At 40.9% G+C, this 19,675-nt stretch overlaps 1 protein-coding gene across 2 annotated transcripts in view; it reads left to right on the top strand.

Moving 5' to 3' along the window:
• The window catches only part of PDE7A (phosphodiesterase 7A), a 120,446-nt gene that overhangs the window by 74,357 nt on the left and 26,414 nt on the right, over positions 1-19,675 (top strand). The window contains exons 4-7 of one of the 2 annotated variants that reach the window (XM_062188421.1): positions 906-977; positions 12,431-12,582; positions 14,116-14,179; positions 18,491-18,586. In XM_062188421.1, the coding sequence (XP_062044405.1) occupies positions 906-977; positions 12,431-12,582; positions 14,116-14,179; positions 18,491-18,586 (384 nt within the window). The remainder of the gene's footprint in view (positions 1-905; positions 978-12,430; positions 12,583-14,115; positions 14,180-18,490; positions 18,587-19,675) is intronic. The other variant, XM_062188422.1, reaches the window with a different exon arrangement.

Raw genomic sequence — 19,675 nt, forward strand, 5'->3', positions numbered from 1 at the left:
AGGCCTGGGGAAGACATTTTGAAGTTTATTTGAATTCATGGTTACAGGGAGTGGAGGGATTTTGATGATCTTGAACCGTGTTTGCCAAGAACTGTTTCCCAAAGATCTGGTATAAATTTATAGTCAGGATTAGTCTGGCAGCTTTGTAGTAATGATTTTGCTTTAATCAATAAAATCTACCATAATTTGTAAATTAAGTCTTTCCTGAGATGATTGTGTCATAGAGAGCCTTTCATTCTAAACTAGCTTTTTTGGGGGTGGGGGGCTACGAGTATATAATATATGTATGTCTTTGATGCTTTTAGTGGAGTCTTCATGGTAAAATTGAAAAATTTCCCCAGGTATTATCTCTTACTAAAGAGATCTTTTGAAACATTCTTTGACCCTTGTTTGTATTCAATTTATTAGCTATATATTTTATATAATAGCACAATGATAATACTTACCATATTTACATATGCACTTGAGAAAGTACTTTTTCACAGAAAGGAGTCCTTGTTGATATTATTTTATGATGATAAGAAACATATTTTGGTTTACTATATCAAAATAATTATTCTTCTCCAGGGAGTATTCCATTTTATGACTTAAATAGGCTATATTATTAATAGGAATTATCTGAGTGTCCTGTGTTAATTAAGAAATTTGGAAGAACTTAGCTCATTAAAGATACTGTTAAAATTGTGGTATGTTGATATTATTTAAAAATGTTTACTCGGTGTTAGAAGGACTGTGATTGCTTATTGAATTGAGAATAGTCTCTGGTCATACAGTTGGAAAAGTATCCCACCTAGTGCATAAGTATTTGTACTGTGCTAGTCACTTCTGATTTATATAGGTGATAGATAGAAAACTAAGATCGATGCTTCTTGTTTAACCTCTTTGCCCTTTGTCTGTCCCCAAAGCTGTGCATGGATTCCTGTTATGGGCGAGGGCTACAGGATTGACAAGAAGTGAAGCATCTGGCTGTTCTAAGTGTATGATGATTTTATATTCTTTTAAAAACAAATGGTGGTTGGATTTAATGGCCCAGACTTTTGTGGACAAATTGATTAGTTTCTGACAAATGTTTAAACTGAAAATGTTGGCATTAATACTTCTCGAAGACCCACAAAGTTCTTTGATACTTAGTCCATTTTTATAAGAACTGTAACCCCTAGAACTGCCCTGTCTCTGGGTGTCATTCTCACTACGGTGAAGATTTTTCATCTGTTTACATTTAGGAAACTTACTGCTTAATTTGAAAAACAGAGAGTGAGCGAATGTTTCCTACCTGCCAGATCATTACCCCAGTGCCCACAACAGTCAGGACTGGGCCAGGCTGAAGCCTGGATCCCAGAACTCAGTTCAGGTTTCCCACATGGGTGTTAGGGACCTAAGTACTTGAGCTATTGCTTCTGCCTCCAGGGTATATGTTATGAGGAAACTGGATTGGAAGTGGAGCCAGGATTTGAACCAGGCACTCTGGAGTGGGATGTAGGCATCCCAAATGACCTCTTAACCACTGTACCAAATGCACATCCCAATACACAATTTCTTGTTGGCCTTCTCTCAACTCGTTTGAACTGTTTTAGTCTCCTCACCATATGTGGGAAAATTCTTGTGAGTTTGAGGCACCTAGTAGCAATCGGGATATGTAGACTAACAAATGAGGGAGAAAAGCAAAACGGGGAAGAGACGGGGTGGGGGAGGAGTGGGAAATTGGTTAGAGAGAGCCTGAGGCTGTCATCCTTGCCAGCCAGGGTAGCCCAGAGCTGGCCTCTCTCTAACTTGGACCCCTTTGTTCCTGACCATCATTCCCTGCTGTGACAGCTTCCCCTTGCTAGGCTTCCTCAAGTTTCTGCTTTCACACAATTCTAAATGTGACCAGGAGACTTGCTCATTTCATTTCCTTTTTTCTAATAAGTAGCTTACTTTAAGTAGGCTGGAGTAAAAGTCCCAAATATTCCTCCAGAGATTTTGGTTTGTTCAACCATTCACCTAGTCTCTTGAAACAAAATGTTTTGAGTCTTTAATTAATTGGACATGATAAAATGAATTCCATGGTTTTTTTTTTCTTTTTGGTCAAAAATTCATCTCATGTTTGCTGTAGATTTGCATCTGTAAATTTAATTATTCCTTTAGTTATGTGTTACTTTCAGCTTATATAATGATGAGTACTATTATCTTTAGACATAAAAGAATTATTATAATCTCATTTCACAGGCCCACTCAGAAGGGCTGATGTGTTCTTTTAAAAGATTCTGGCACAAGGATTAAATAGTAATGGAAGTTGTCAGCTTGACAGTTCCCTTCGTGGAATTCACCAGAGCTCATTGACGTCATCCAGGCTGGAGGGCCTGGTCTCTCTGCCAATGTCCGACAAGATGTACTACAAGGAATAAGCTTCTTCACTATTTTTTCATGTCCTTACAATTGCAAGGTTGTTTATGTGCCCCCCCCCCCCCATTTTCTTTTATTGTTGGCACACAGCAGTGTTCCGGTCCATATAAATGTGTTCTCTCCATTAGCTTGAGCTCTATTCATTTTAGCACTTTGCTCCACCCCGTGTGAGAGCAGCGGGGAAACCTTTCAGGGTATTTACATTTGTGGCCTAAAAGCTCTTAACTTTGAGCTTTCAGTTTTATTCACCTTTTTATTCCTGGTCTCTGGCAGCGTCTGGCTCATAGCAGAGATTGCATATAGTTTTATTGCACTGAATGGACTCAGGCGCTGTGTCTTCTCCAGGTGGAATTTTACAGGGTCCTGTTTGCAGTTCTCGCCATGTCATCTGTATTAACCGATAACCAAGTTCAGGCTGGCTGCTGCCCTCTCTCTCAAGTCAGGTGTCTCCTGTTGTCTTTATGACTTACCACGAAAACACAAAATTCTCCCGAAATTGTCCCTTGGTCCTCATGTGCATTTAATTTTGGATTGTTTCCCATCTTCCTCACTGGGCTGCGTTGGGCTTGGGGCATTTGTTTCCTGCTTGGTTATACGTTGTGAGAGGACACCTATTTCTGGATGTGTTTTGAGCTCATGTCACACAGGTTCTATCGTGTTGGATTCTCTCAGTCCTTAATATACAATGGCTCCTATACAAAGGTGCATTCTGTTTGGAGGCTTGGAGTACTTAATTCTTCTTCACTTAAGCAGGGGGGCACTGTCCAGTCTGTGGGCCAAATAAAATGTGCAACATCATTTGGTATGGCCCTGCCAAGGCAACGACAGTTGGGCCTGAAATTCACCAGATCTATAGCGGGCTAATTGTTAGGTTGATGATTTTGTATGGCCTGCAAATGATGTTATAAATATCAAATGCTCTTGGCAGAAAAAAGGTTCCCCACCCCTGCGAAGGCATAAAAGTTGTTTGCTTGGCATTTCCCCAACCATGCATTTTTTGACGGGGGGAGGAGTGGTTACAGTGTTCCTCTTTCTCCTTTTTTTTTTTTTTTAATATGTAATTTATCTGAAAAGCAGAGAGAGAGAGAAATGAACAAAAAGAGATCTCCCATCTGCTAGTTCACTCCCCACATGCCCACAACAGCTGAGGCTAGGCCAGGCCAAAGCTAGGAGCTGGACACATGATCCAGGCTTCCCACGTGCGTGACCATGCGTGACCGGGACACAGCTGCTTGAGTCATCCCCTCTGCCTCCCAGGGTGCCCATTACAGGAAGCTGGGACTGGAACTCAAGCCCTCAGGACAAGGGACACAGGCATCCCGAGGTGTACCTCAACCGCCACACCGAATGTCCATCCTGTCTTAACTTTTGTGCTGTGCTTGCTCATCAGTACTTTCCTACTCACAAGCGTGCTGTTGTTCAACCATGATTTGTTTGGTCTGCTAAAGTGGCTGTCCATCATTTGTGATGTAGTTTCTCATTCAAACTGGAGCGTGCCAGCCTGTACTTAAAGCTGTAGCATTATAGGCAAGGGTCATATTTTACCTGGAGTTCTATTAAATTTTAGTTTGTTCCCAATCATTTATTTGTCTTGAAATCATATTTGGTTGTTTCAAAAAACATCTTAGTAGTTCACGTAGCTGTCACAGAAACAGTAATCTCATGTGCAGATAGATGTTCCCCTGTTGTTTCTGTGACCTGTGCTCCTCCTTCCTTTCTGTCACAGTCCCTTGCCAAGTGGTGCTGGTGGATGTTAGCAGTTCTGTCCAGAACTGCGTTAGCAGGCAGCATGCTGCTCCTTGTACGTGTGCTCTTAAAAACTTACTTTGTTTTCCAGGTAATTCTGAAATGCCTACCTTTGAGAACCGCTGATTTTTGTTTCTTCTTTGTTCCCAACTTGAAAGAACAGAATGTTCTGTCTTCTAGGTATCTTCTCTAACTTCATAGCATAAATTAGGAACTGACATGGATTGAACCTTAATCTTAATACAGTTTCACGGCAGTTTAATTCTACTTGTGCTTTGGAGAATTGGCAAAATTGGAAATGCAACTTAAGGCTTTGTTTTGTATGCGTGTTTTGAAGGAAGTGCTACATTGAGGCCCTGTGTTTTTTCTTTTCCTCCTTTCTTTCTCAGCTCCCATAATAAAGGGATTAAGAATTTAATGAATAAGGAGCTTATATTCAAGGCCTGAGTTTAAGCATATGAGGCACCCAACATCCTTTATAGCCTAGCTCTGAAGGGCGAAAAAAAAAAAGTCTAATGTGTAACACTGATTGTAATCTTTTTAGAGGGTTTTGTATCTCTTATATTATTAAATCCTATCAAAGTGTTGGATCCTGCAAAAATAAGGTTCTGTGAATCACTCAAGGGAAAAATATTGGTTCTATTTTATTTTTTATTAACACTTATATAATTTTAGATTCTGAGTAGCTCATTTATTTGATTTATAATGAGATTCGGACTACATACTCTCTTTAAGGTAATCTTTGCATACTTTGAAGTCTTTTAAGTGTGTGCATTTTCTAGAGTACTTACGAGTGCAGTGGTCTTCAGGATGAAGGTTTATGGTCATGAAAAATAAATCTGGCTTTGTTAAATACTTGAAGTTGTATGTTTAATAATATTTGACGTTTGTAATAATAACTATCAATTGATTTTGTGCATATTGTTTGCCAAGAAATGTGCAAATATGTACGGCATATATTATTTAATCTCTACAACAGTCCTGTGAGGCCTGTTTAACAAACAGGTGAAGAGAGAAAGGCAGAGAGATCTTCTATCTGCTGGATCACTCCTAAAATGGCCGCATTGCAATGGCTAGCTCTGTCTGAAGCCAAGAGCTTATTCCAGGTCTTCCACGTGGGTGCAGGGACTCAAGCACTTAGGCCATCTTCCACTACTTTCCTAGGCACATTAGCAAGGAGCTGGATAGGAAGTAGAGCAACTGGGACTAGAATCGGCACCCATATGGGATGCTGGCACTGTAGAGCAGCAGCTTCTACCCTCTGTGCCACAGCACCAGCCCTGGATCAGAGATCTAAAATTAACTTACTTGATACAACAAAACTAGCAAAAGTGACAGAACTAGGATTGAAATCAGATGTGTCTAACTCCCAAGCTGTTATCTGTCCACTCTGCTGTCCTGGCTCTCCATGTCCATACCACTTCTCCACTAAAGACCTTTATCCACATATACACTTCTCATAAATGTAAGATAAGTGTAATTACGCAACAGTAGTTAAACTTTTAGATTTGCTTCCTGTTCTATTTGAGAGAAACTCAGAGAAAGAGGAGATTAGAATGTAAAGTGTTGGCGGTTGGGGTAGAGATTGTTTAGTCTTGTGATTGAGATGCCCAGATCCCATAACAGAATGCCTGGATTCAGTGCCAAGGAGCTCCAGCTCTTGACTCCAGCTTCCTCCTAATGCACACCCTGGGAGGCAGTGGTGATGGCTCAAGTGGTTGGGTCCCTGCTACCCACGGGGAGACCTGGATTGAGTTCACGGTTGCTGGCTTTAGCCACCAATATGGGGCCATTGTAGGCATCTAGGGGACAAAGTTTTCAGATAGAGCTCTCTCTGCCTCTCAAATAAATAAATAAAAATTTTAGTTGTTAATATTTTTATTTTTATTTTATTTATTTATTTATTTTTGGACAGGCAGAGTGGATAGTGAGAGAGAGAGAGAGAGAGAGGTCTTCCTTTTTGCCGTTGGTTCACCCTCCAATGGCCACTGCGGCCGGCGCATCGCGCTAATCTGAAGCCAGGAGCCAGGTGCTTCTCCTGGTCTCCCATGTGGGTGCAGGGCCCAAGCAGTTGGGCCATCCTCCACTGCCTTCCCGGGCCATAGCAGAGAGCTGGCCTGGAAGAGGGGCAACTGGGATAGAGTCCGGCGCCCTGACCGGCACTAGAACCCGGTGTGCCGTATTTTTAAAAAAATAGAGAATGTCAGATTTTTTTTATTCCATCACCATTCAATATGAGCTTTCCATACACTGGGGTTAAAACCGTATAGCACTGAATGTTTTAAAAATACATATATTTTTAAAAATAATCTCCCAGAGTGATGATTCATGGTTATATGTATCTATGTGATTTTTACTGGTTTAATGATACACATACAGTGACTGGAGAGCTCCCTCTTGTGGATGATGAAGGAAGTGGTGGTCAGATCTCGAGATCAGTAGCTTTTCTGCTAAAGACGTCTTTTGACTGATAACATGTCAGTGACATTTATTGTCATGTGATTTGCGTGTGAAATAAGAGAGGGCTTGGAATAATGATCCTCAGTATGTGCTGGTTCCCCGGCCCTCTGTTGCTTTTACTTAGGGCTTTCCTGTATTCTTCCAAAGGGGGAAAAGCCTGCGGTCCCACATTTTGTTTTCTGGCCTCGAGCTGAGAATGCTGACTGGAAGTAACGCCCATGGTTGTAAGCAGCAGGGCTCATGTCACTCTGGCGGAGGCCGATCGGTCTGTCCAGGTCACTGAGTGAGGTAATGTGATATTTTAGAAGAGAACCAGCAAAGCCAACTGCTCTTTAATAGTAACTTGATTAATTCACTGAGCCCTGTTGGCTCTCTAAGCTGGATCGGAATGTAGGTAACCATGTAAACTGGAACAGGCCTGGGACTTAGAATAAATAGTCTGAGTTTGAGGGAAGCAGAACTTTAATAAAGACAAGTTTGATCTGTGACAGAAAGAGCTTGTGAGAATAACGGTGCTGGGGTCGCCTTTGTGTGATACAGCTAGAGGGTGAGCTTTTTAGTCCTTGTCTGAATGAAGTTGCTAGTTAAATTCTCGTAGTCACTCTTTCATGCTCCGCGTTCCTCATGGATCCTTCTGTATGGATTCCCCAATGGTGCTGCTCGTTTGTTCAGCGTGGCCTTCTCTTGCTGGAGTGGACTCTACTTGTTTCACTCAGGCCCTGTCCAGCTGGGCTCACGGGAAGCCACGGTGCTGCCTCCCCACTTCGTTCTTCTTTGTTGTCCCCAGGAAATTAGTCCTTAGGCTTCTTCCACGTAAGGATTTCACTTCCCTCATCGCCATAGGGAAGCCGTGGGTATACGTGGTGGCTGGGAGTGGGGAGTAAGCCTGGGGACACTACAGCTTTCCAGTAATCTTCAGATGACCGCACTATGTTTTGTCCTTGATTTAGAGCTCCTGATCCCTTCTCTTAGATCATATTTGGAAACTAGTCCAGGACAGTGCGGGAAACCTCTCTAATTTTCTTTTAGAAAATATATTCTCCAGTTCGGCATTTTGCTAGGTTCCATTAAAATGTGGTCTTATTATTTGTTCTTCTGAGGATTCATTCTAAAGGAATCAGCCTGTGTACAAAAATTAAATCATAAGAATGTTTATTACAGAATTGTTTGTAAGGAAAATAAAAAGAAACATTAACAGCAAAAAAGTATAATTTTATACCTTAAAAGAATACATGGCTAATAGAAATTAAATCATACATATATTTGTCAATATGCAAAATTATTCATACACATATACTATAGAAAATAATTTATGGAGGAGTATTCAGAGTGCCAGGTATTAACAGTGTTTGCTTATAGTTAATGCTTCCCACATAGCCTGCACCTATTCTGAAAGCTAGGTAGAGTAGAAACAAGGACTGAAGATGCCTAATCCCCAGGAAGGACCAAGAAAAACATAATCTTTTAAAAGAAAGGGGTGAGGGGCTGGCGCCAGGGTATAGTGGGTGAGACCACTGCCTGCAGTGCTGGTATCCCATATGGGTGCTGGATCAAGTCCTGGCTGCTCCACTTCCAATCCAGCTCTCTGCTATGGCCTGGGAAAGCAGTAGACGATGGCCCAAGTCCTTGGGCCCTCATACCCATAAGGGAGACTCGAAGGAAGCACCTGGCTCCTGGCTTCGGATCAGCACAGCTCTGGCCATTGTGGCCATCTGGGGAGTGGGCCAGTGGATGGAAGACCTCTCTGTCTCAGCCTCTGTCTTTCAAATAGATAAATAAATCTTAAAAAAAAAAAAATACATGGGGCCGGCACCATGGCTTACTTGGTTAATCCTCCGCCTGCGGCGCCGGCATCCCATATGAGCGCTGCGTTCTAGTCCTGGTTGCCCCTCTTCCAGTCCAGCTCTCTGCTGTGGCCCGGGAGTGCAGTGGAGGATGGCCCAAGTCTTTGGGCCCTGCGCCCACATGGGAGCCCAGGAAGAAGCACCTGGCTCCTGGCTTCAGATTGGCGCAGCACGCTGGCCATTGTGGCCATTTGGGGAGTGAACCAACAGAGGAAGACCTTTCTCTCTGTCTCTCTCTCTCTCACTATCTGTAACTCTGTCAAATAAAAAAAAATACATAATGGTGTTTCCACGATTTGCTTTTTTTTTTTTTTTTTTTTTGACAGAGTAGACAGAGAGAGAGACAGGGAGAAAGGTCTTCCTTTGCCGTTGGTTCACCCCCCAATGGCCACTGCGGCCGGCGCACTGCGCTGATCTGAAGCCAGGAGCCAGGTGTTTCCTCCTGGTCTCCCATGCGGGTGCAGGGCCCAAGCACTTGGGCCATCCTCCACTGCCTTCCTGGGCCACAGCAGAGAGCTGGACTGGAAGAGGAGCAACCGGAGCAGAATCCGGTGCCCCAACCAGGACTAGAACCCGGGGTGCTGGCACCGCAGGCGGAGGATTAGCCTGTTGAGCCATGTGCTTTTTAAAAACTCAGTAAATATACAATTGAAACTTGAAGAAAAAGATTATCATTGCAGTAGAGGGTTTGAGTGTCGACTGGCTGGGTAGACAGGGCTGGAGGTGAGGATTTTCACTGTTATTTCCCTCTCTCCCTCCCTGACGTCTCTCCCACTCTGTTTCTCCCTCCTACCTTTCCTGTGCTCCTTCCTGGACATGTAAATGTGTTGCATATTCAAGAATTGTATAAATGACAAAACAAGCCAGATACACCCCCAGCCTCTGGTCCTGTATTAAGTCTTAGATTGTGGCAGCTTTAGTTGGCCTGTCTGCAAGGTCCCAGGGGATTTTTCTGGCCATTGCAGACTATAAATTTGTTGTGTACAAGACTCCTGTGTGAGGTCCTCAGGGCTCAAGGGGAATAAAGCAGTTTTTCTGAGTGATCTGCTGTTTCATATAGGCAAGTTCTCTGTCCTTTTTTAGTTTGGGAAATAGTCCCGAATTTTTAAGGCTGGTTCTGTATCATTAGATACAAGTCTGTTTCTTATTCTGTTGTGCAGGTTTGTTTATGGGTTTAGTCTCACTGGAAGGCATTGGGTTCCTGTGATAAATGAGCATATCGCCTTGAGTCAGTGCCTCGTAGTAATTCATGACTAGTAACTTCGGGGCTCTGCGAACCAGGGAAAAGACGTGAATTAGGGTAAATTTTCTTAGCTAAAGAAAATGAGACATCAGGAGGTTGTGACTTGTCAGATGTCACCTGGGAAATGGGAATTAGGCAGTGGAGGACATGATCCTGATTTTATGGGTAGGGCTTTGCCCCGGGCTAGCACCAGGTGACTTAACAGTTGACGGCGTGAACCCTGCTGTGTTGATACAGGGACTTGGCACACTGGATTAGACCGTTGGGGTTTTCCAATCAAATAAAGCCAACTCGTTTTTTGGACCTTATGCAGGTGTCCTCTCAAAGAAATTCTCAAATTTACTTTAGGGGTTTGTTTGGACATGATAATTTGAAAGCAGTTATCCTTCTGTTATTGCGTGCGCACACACACACACACACACAGTACAATGTAATTGCCAGTAATAAAATTGTTACTTTTGTGTGTAGCTTCAGATAAATCAAAAAGAATACTCATGACTTTGAAGTCTTCTTTACTGTTTTCTGGAATGAATAGAGTACGTGTATTTTGCTGCATTTATTAGCAGTTTTCTGTGTGCCTTGGCTCTAATACATTGATTGTATTGCGGTTCCACCTTGCTTTATAAGGTTATATTTATAAAACTAGGATGATGATCTTCACAGGATTGTAGTGATTGCTAAATGGATAGTGGGTGTGAACATGCTTTAGTAAAACTGTGAAATGTCTTATTTGGATAATAAGCAATAAACAGCCCTGTAGAGATACAATAAAAAAATTTATGAGTAGTGCTGTACATAGCCTTTATAAATGCAGATTTTTTCATTTAATCCCAGTTCATCCTGTATTGGCTGTTGACCTTGGGAAATTATTTTCTTGTAGGTTCAGTGTTCTCATGTGTGAAGTGGAGGATAATATTTATCTTTTGAAGTTGATGACTAAAGGAGATGCTTTTTGCAAGTACTTGGAGTGTTGCTTTCACAGAGTTTAGTCTATCCTCATTTCCTCTAACAGACTTGATTCTAATGTAAACACAACCAGTAGATATTAATAATTTTATCATTTCGGTTCTAGTTCTTGTACATTACTTTGATAAAATCAGAAATTTAACTCCATAATCTTTCTGCATATATCATATTTTACTTCAGTGAAAAAAATGAAGAGTAAACTACATTACTGTGTGGTATTTTACTTCTGGTTTATTTGGGTATATGGGAACCTCAAAACTCAACAGATATTTCAAAAACAGTATGCTTGTATTCTGTGTATTTTACAGTTATCTACTATATACCTGACACTATTGTTAGACTCAGGAATATGGAGATTAAAAAATAGCTCGTGTCTATATTGAAGGTTGTCATTTGTTAAAGGAACCAGAGAGATAAGCAGTTGTATTTTAAAGTCAGAAGTGCTGTAATTGGTGAATGCATAGAGAGCTTTGCGAACCCACAGAGGGACTGAGGGAGCATGCCTTAAGGTCTGCTTCCCAGGGGAGGTAATGCCTCAGTCAGGTCTGCAGAGAATCATATCCTGGAACATGTTTTCTTCCTGGCTGAGGAGATGGAGTTCCTAGTAAGACGATGAGGAGCCATGGAATGCTTTTCTTTAAAGCAGCATCAGCAGTATTTGAATTTAGGAGAACTACCTTTAAGCAGAGGAATCCACATCAGTATTACCATCATTTGCATTGCTCTCATTTATTTAGGGCCTGCTTTACATTATCTCATTTAATTGAGTATCCGTTGAATTAGATATAATCGCCGTTATTTTATAGACAAGGCAAACCAGGTGGTAGAGGTTGATGGAGGAATGAGTGATTAGATACACAGGAGAGAATGTGTTTGATTAGCTACCATTCCCCCTGGCGATTCTAAGTTACTGGAAGTTAAGTAGAGAGATGATAGTTGGTTGATCCTTCATCTTAATTTTTGTGTGTTTATATTTTGAATATTTTATGAATTAGCTTTTATTCTAGAATTTAAGATAACTGATATAGATATAGATATAGATATAGATTCCCTACAAGATTGCTTTTATAACCAAGTCTATTTCATCTGGTATTTGAAGAAAACAGACTATTCTAACACTTGAGGGAAAAAAAGGTTATGTTAGACTCACTACAAGAACCTGTTTGTCTCCAAGGGGGAAAAAACCACATGTTTTTGTAGAGGTTTTTTTTAATTTTTTTTAAACGTTATAAAATTTTATTCCTGTCCTTTAAAACCTTTATTTAAAAAAAAAAAAAACCTTTATTTATTCTTTAAAGCACTTCATTCCCCATTCCATCTCCTTTTCCTCTAAGTAATATTATCTTAATGAAGTATCTGAAATGATAGGTCATTAAAGTTGAAGATGTTTTAGTTGTGTAATTGTTAAAAATATCATGCAACTTGGAACCTAGCTTTCAAGTAGTTTGAAACTAGATTTTTTTTGTGTGTTTTTACTCCATGTTTATATATGAATAATGTGTTAGAGTGATCTAGTGAGAGGTCATAGTTCTTGGAAGTTAAAAAAAGATTATTAAGCAGCCACAGTCTTCATTATCTTTCTGAATGTTGTCAAAACTGGCTATTTTCCTTTCAATCTTAGTTCTTCAGTTGAAAATAGAAATCAAATAACCTTCTCTTCTCTCCTAGGAATATGGTTTAGTGAAGAATGAATTTTTGAACATACTTGCTCAACTAGGAGAAGTATTGTTAAAATGGCATATGCACATTTGTGACTTGCAGTGCTCACCTGTCACTCCTCTTGTTTCAGCTCAATCTGAGATTGAAGTATCTGTCTCTGCAAGGAATATCAGGAGGTTACTAAGTTTTCAGCGGTATCTTCGATCGTCACGCTTTTTCCGTGGTACTACTGTTTCAAGTTCTCTAAACATTTTAGATGATGATTACAATGGACAAGCCAAGGTACGTGCAACTTTTCAAGAAAACAGTGTTTTGATAGATTTACTGAAGCTCTTTTATCCCCTGTGTAGTACTAATTTATAGTCTTTTTTTGTCTCTGAAAATTGAGCTCAATTTTTAGGTTTTTTTCCTTATATAGAAGCTGTTCATTTTACAATTAGGTGTGCCAGCACAAGGAACATTTCTGAAATAACGAAATTGTGAAAATATCTTCATTTACTGTAATATTAAGTGACATGCAGACCAGTAAAACATTATAAGGTCACACAGATTCCTAATGCTTGGAACACTATAGAGATTACTTGATCTAGTGTGTGTATTCTATTGATAGGGACATATTTAAAGATGTCTTGAGAAGGTCAAGATTAAATGAGCTTGTTTCTGACCAGATGAAGATCTTTAATAATCTTAAATTTTTAATTATATTTTAACTTATTCTTTGACTTAGTATTTACAGACCAGATTCTGTAAGTTTATGTTGATGTGGCTGAGGTACCTTCTTTATGATTACATTAAAGTGAAAAAATTTGCTTCCCTGTTTGATAAATCAATGGAATGTGTTCATACTTTAAATTTTAACGACTTTACAGGTTTTGCTTTTTAGAATGAGAATGTTGATCTATGTTTCATTGGTTGTTATTAGTGCTATCATAATTAACAATCTCTACTAGTAGCATCATAGTATTGCTTGTGTCAGTTTTTTCATAAATGTATACAGTGATGAATTTTTTGGGTACAAAATAAAAGTTTTCTCTTACAGAGGTCTCCAAAATAATCCGGTTATGACTCTGTGGTATAAGATACTTGGATGTTAGGATATTCATGGGATACATTTGCTTGGCTGACATGCACACCATCCTAAAAGTTGATGTAGTAAATTCTATTATTTTATAAGGAAACTGAAAGAATATAAATGAAGTTGGGAGTGTATTTTAAGGAATGAGTAGCAGACAATTTAAGCATGGTATGTCATCACTGTCAGGTTTTTGGGTTCCAAAATCAAATGCCAGAGATCCTAGATCTATCACTTTTTACTTACTTTTTGCCTGCTTTCCCATCTATAAGATGAATGCTGAAAACAGTTTTGATGTGAATAGTCGGGGCGAGTAAAGTACTTATAACAGAATTGGTGATATAGTAAGTAGTAGAGTAAGAACTTCCAAGAGCAATTGTTGCAAGATTCAAGATGCAGGTTCTAGGTCATGCAACACATGAATCCCACTTCTGTGATGTTAAATTATGTTAGAATTCTTCAAAGTTTCTAGAGCAGTAGATGTAAGTTGAGAAAAACTGCCCTTTCCTATAGATTCATTAACTGAAAAGTGAAATAACATTTCCTTTTCCAAATAGAATTTATCCCTTTGGACATTTTTGATACCAATTAGAGATTAAAGAAGTCATGATTGAAAGGGGAATGATACTTGGTATTTCTTAAAGCATCACTTTCAATTTTCATTAACTTGTATATGCACTATTTGCAAAAAGAGAATGTTGTTGAAATTAAATTACAGTAGGAATGTCTGGTTTTTGTTTCAGTGTATGCTTGAAAAAGTTGGAAATTGGAATTTTGATATCTTTCTATTTGATAGACTAACAAATGGTAAGTGAAAGATTTGACTTACTCAAGTTAATGTAGTCTTAGATTACTGTGTTGATGGTAGAGCCACCAGTGGGTTGTTGCTTTTCATTTACTTAGGTTATTAGCCCTCTGCAGGCATAGGGAGCATTATTTTTCCTCTTTTTTTTTTAGTGACTCTTTCTTTCTTTCTTTCTTTCTTTCTTTTTTTTTTTTTTTTTTTTTTTTTTTGGATAGGCAGAGTTAGAGAGAGAGAGAGAGAGACACAGAGAGAAAGGTCTTTCTCTTCCATTGGTTCACCCCCCAAGTGGCCGCTACAGCCAGTGTGTTGCGCGGATCCAAAGCCAGGAGCCAGGTGCTTCTTCCTGGTCTCCCATGTGGGTGCAGGGCCCAAGCACTTGGGCCATCCTCCACTGCACTCCCGGGCCACAGCAGAGAGCTGGACTGGATGAGGAGCAACTGGTGCAGAATCCGGTGCCCCAGCCAGGACTAGAACCCGGGGTGCTGGCACTGCAGGTGGAGGATTAGCCTAGTGAGCCGCGGCGCCGGCAGTGACTTTTTCTACAGAAAAAAACCTTGAGAATTAGTCTCAATTTTATATTTTGATTGTTACGCTTTGCAGTAATGAAAAGCCAGTCCTCCTGCTCATCACAGAGACTTGACAGATTAATGCTGGCGTTATTAATAACCCAAAGTCAATATCATTGTCTCATTATGTTCTTCATATTTCTTTTTATTTGGTTTCTTTTAGCTTTTTTTGTGGTCTTTTTGTTTTGTTTTGTTTTTAATTTGACAGGTAGAGTTAGACAGTGAGAGAGAGAGAAAGGTCTTCCTTCCGTTGGTTCACCCCCCAAATGGCCGCTACAGCTGGCGCACTGCCCCGATCCGAAGCCAGGAGCCAGGTGCTTCTCCTGGTCTCCCATGCGGGTGCAGGGCCCAAGCACTTGGGCCATCCTCTACTGCCCTCCTGGGCCACAGCAGAGAGCTGTACTGGAAGAGGAGCAACTGGGACTAGAACCTTGCGCCCATATGGGATGCCGGTGCCACAGTCGGAGGATCAACCAAGTGAGCCACGGCGCTGGCCCTTAGCTTGTGGTCTTTTATGATGTCATCTTTTGATGTTGTGTTCCTGTTGGGATAGTCCAGATTGAATGGTGGGCTAACTACCTGCGGAGAGGCCTCTTTTCTTGGAGTAGGGAAGCTCTCAGGCCTGTCTTTGCATACTTCAGAGATGGCATGATATGATCAGCAGCAATAGTTCCCTCTGGCACTGGAATGGGGAAGAGTTTGTAGCTAATTTAGGAGGATTTATCAGAATCTACAGGGTAGGGGTGATTGAAAAGATATGCCCACAGGTGATTCTGATGTGCTTATCCCCTCTTGTATTTAGTTTTGTTTTGTTTTGGGAATCATAGTTTCCGTGCTGTTTAGGAACAGGAGTAGATTCTCTTTGGGAATCATTTTTTACTTAGGATCAAATATTTGGCCTATTTCTTAGTGGTACCCGTGATTCAATGTGTGCCTCTTTTGTCTACATAGCTTTTCAACAAAATGAGAATGTATACTGGAAGTCACTGCAGTTTAAAGTGAACCAAATGAGTATTTGGTTCATTGTCATACTTTGAAATCGTCTGCTTTTTTCTTATTTCACTTTGGAGTAAAGTTTCTTTCATAAAAGAACCAAATATGTAAAATGGGCAAGCGAATACAGCTTTATCTTGAGAATCAGTATAAATCTGTTAGTATTACTGCATTATTTCCTCTACACTGTATGCCAGTTTATAGCAAAAACTCTGCACACCTTTGGCTTGTCTATTCACTGTTGACAGAAAATAAACTGGACTGGTCCTTGGCCAAATGGTGAAGATGGTGACGGTCACCTTCAGCAGCAAAGCCATCCGCCCTGCTTCCCTGCCTTTTTGTCCTACCCTTTTTCTAGTTCCCGCCCACTGATAGAGTGTCCTGTTCCTCACCCTGCCCTCACATTGACCCTTCTGTTCAAGAAAGGTTCCAACGTCATTTTACACAGTTGGCCATCTCCTTGGCCTTCTCCTTGAAAATATAGGTAGTGAAATACCAGGCGCGGCACCTTCTGTTTGATTGGGAAATTCCCCTTTCGTAACTCAACACAAATATTACCTTAGTTATTATCTCAAGATAAATATAGACGAAACAATGCCACCCTTACCACCCTCAAGGCTTAGCCTTATATAAACTCTTAACAGCTCATAGCCTATAATTAGGCTACTGGGATGCCTGTCATTCGTTGAAATAGTCGATTGTTCTTCTCTAAATCTTATTTTAAAAAGTGCATGTGCTGCTGGTCAGGAGGCTTGATACCGAGAGTGGTGTAGGATGGACATCAGCAACAGCCAGCAACCTTCACGAGTTAAGTGAACCCTCTGTGTTCCCTTTGACCACCTCCTCCTTGAACTGAATTTGTAGAGAGCGTGGCTGAATGTTTTTTTTCTTGGGCTTGATTCCAGATCATTTGGAGCTAGTAAAAATTGCTACTGGTTAGCCACTCACCTTGATTTTGCAGGTGGTGAATATACATGCAGTTAACTAGATAACCAAAGTAACAGGCATTCCCTACCTTGCTGGTACAGGTCCCTACCTTGTTACCTCCACAAAAGAAAGTAATTTTTTAATAGGGGATAGCTGAAGTTTTCTTTACAGAAATGAGAGTTGAATGATGTGATAACAGCAAGATAGAGTTTATCACCCCTGAAAGTTGTTTGGTTGGCCAGGACACCAGCTGCCAGGCCTGTGTCATAGTCATAGCCTAATTTTGCCAGCGTTCAGTGAAGACCGCTTTCCAAAGACTGTTGAGAGCTTTTTTGCCTTGGGCAGTCATATCCTTTGGTATATTTTTATGAGGGTAGTGTTTCTATAAATTTCTATAAATTGAATTTTCTTTTCCCCCAAAAAAAATCTGTTTCCATTTTAAAAAGTTCTGTGCCTGTATGTTTTTTTGTGTTTTTTTTTTTGTTTGTTTGTTTGTTTTTTTAAGATTTATTTATTTGCTTGAAAGGCAGAGAGGCAGAGGCAGAGAGAGAGGTCTTCCATCTGCTGGTTCACTCCCCAGTTGGCTGCAATGGCCAGAGCTGCTCTGATCCAAAGCCAGGAGCCAGGAGCTTCCTCTGGGTCTCCCACACGGGTACAGGGGCCCAAGGGCTTGTGCCATCTTCTGCTTTCCCAGGCCACAGCAGAGAGCTGGATCGGAAGTGGAGCAGCCTGGACTCAAACCAGCACCCACATGGGTGCTGCAGGTGGTGGCTTAACCCATTATACCACAGTGCTGGCCCCTGTGCCTGCGTTTTGTTTAACACAACTAACTTCTGTTGTTTTAAAAAATATTTTCTTGACTTGTGTTTTTATTGACTGATATTAAAAAATCCTCAGTTGGTATTTTGCAAATTGAAAATAGGGAAAAAATGTTGCCTGAACATTTCCAATTCTGTATGGGTAGTACATTTGAATACACTGGATCTCGTCAGATTCCTTTAAAGTTCTTACTGGGGACATTACATGTGTCTCTTACTGCTGTTTGCCTGAATTCCAGAACAGGATATTTTCCTATTTGATTCAGATTTCTCAATACTTATTTTAGACCCTACAAATTGGTAATCTGTTAAATTTGGAAGAAGATTTTGGGAGGACCCTATGATAATCATGATAGGCAAAATGAATATGTACATGTGCAAAGAAAAGTTGTGTAGTAATAATGATAGTGGTAGAGTTCTGCCCCGGTCTGTGGTTCTTCCTTTCTCCAGCAACAAGCAGATCCTCTGCTGCAAGTAAGGAAAGGGCAAGTGGTTGAGTTCAGAGTCTTGAGGGTCTTGAGGCAGCCAGTGATCCATCCTCCTTATCCTCTGTGGGTAAGAATGAACACAGCCTTCAGCCCCTGAAGCTGCCCGCAAGGCAGAGTGCTCTGAGCCAGCCCTTGTCAGTTAAGCAAGGTAGAAGAGGGCATGGAACAGAAATGTGTTGGAGGGCAAATTAGCTAATTCAGCAGGGGGCACTTTGCAGTCTTCTGCTACTGACGTATTTTGGTGCCTTTTTAAAAAATTAGCCTCTTTGAAAATGTTTATCTTCCAGTTCTTTGGTTCTGGAAAACTGAAACAGCAAAAAATTTACTTTTTCTTAAAGAGTAGAATAAAGATATTACATTTAAATTCATAACAGGTAAAATCAGAAGCTATAAATGGTAGGTAAACCAAAAGTAATTAGTACTCTTCTCTCCATGTTTTTTACTCAGAAATCCATATTGGAAGCATGTTGTAATCATGTTAGCTTGTATTTCCCACTAATTAATATCTCTTTTCTTTTTAGGGAATAGTCTAGTAAGCTTAACCTTTCATTTATTTAGTCTTCATGGATTAATTGAGTACTTCCACTTAGATATGATGAAACTTCGCAGATTTTTAGGTACGTAATTAACCCGTTTAATGGCAACAAACTTATATAAGAACTTGTTAAATTTTCTATTGGTTACATTAGTTAGTTAGTGCTCTGTAACAAACCACCCAAAATTACAGGCTCACGCTACACATTTGTCTAGCTGTTGTGTGTATAGAGCTGTTCAGAGCTTCTGTGTAGTTGAGATCATTTGTGCACCTGTAGTCAGCAACAGGTGAGCTGCACGTTGGATTTTCAGTCTTTGCCTGGGACCTAAAGTGTGACACTGGATCTGACCTGGCTTAGTTCTTTAAAAATTAAAAAGAGCCAGAGGAGTTTGGCACTATAATAAGTTCACATTAAAGACAAGAATCATTTATTTTAGCTTGTTCAAATAGCAATGGTAGTTTTCTAAGAGAGAGCTGAGGAGTACAGGCTACTGTAGCCCCACACTCAGAGCTGGCCCCTCTCTCTCTCTTTTTTTTTTTTTGACAGGCAGAGTGGATAGTGACAGAGAGACAGAGAGAAAGGTCTTCCTTTGCCGTTGGTTCACCCTCCAATGGCCACTGCAGCTGGCGCGCTACGGCCGGCGCACCGTGCTGATCCGATGGCAGGAGCCAGGTGCTTCTCCTGGTCTCCATGGGGTGCAGGGCCCAAGCACTTGGGCCATCCTCCACTGCACTCCTGGGCCACAGCAGAGAGCTAGCCTGGAAGAGGGGCAACCGGGACAGAATCCGACGCCCCGACCAGGACTAGAACCCGGTGTGCTGGTGCCGCAAGTCGGAGGATTAGCCTAGTGAGCCACGGCGCCGGCCCGCCCCTCTTTTTAAAAAAAAAAAAAAAAAAAAAATTTATTTGGTTATTTGAGAGGCATAGTTATAGACAGAGAGGGAAAGACAGAGAGAAAGGTCTTTCATCTGTTGGTTCACTCCCCAAATGGCCGCAGTTGTTGGAGCTGGGCCGATCCTAAGCCAGGAGCTTCTTCCAGGTCTCCCATGCAGATGCAGGGGTCCAAGCAGTTGGGCCATCTTCTGCTGCTTTCCCAGGCCATTTATGAGAGCTGGATCAGAAGAGGAGCAGCCAGGATACATTGGGATACTGGCAGCACCATGTGGGATG

Source organism: Lepus europaeus, chromosome 4 (genome assembly GCF_033115175.1).
Source record: "Lepus europaeus isolate LE1 chromosome 4, mLepTim1.pri, whole genome shotgun sequence".
NCBI lineage: Eukaryota > Metazoa > Chordata > Mammalia > Lagomorpha > Leporidae > Lepus > Lepus europaeus.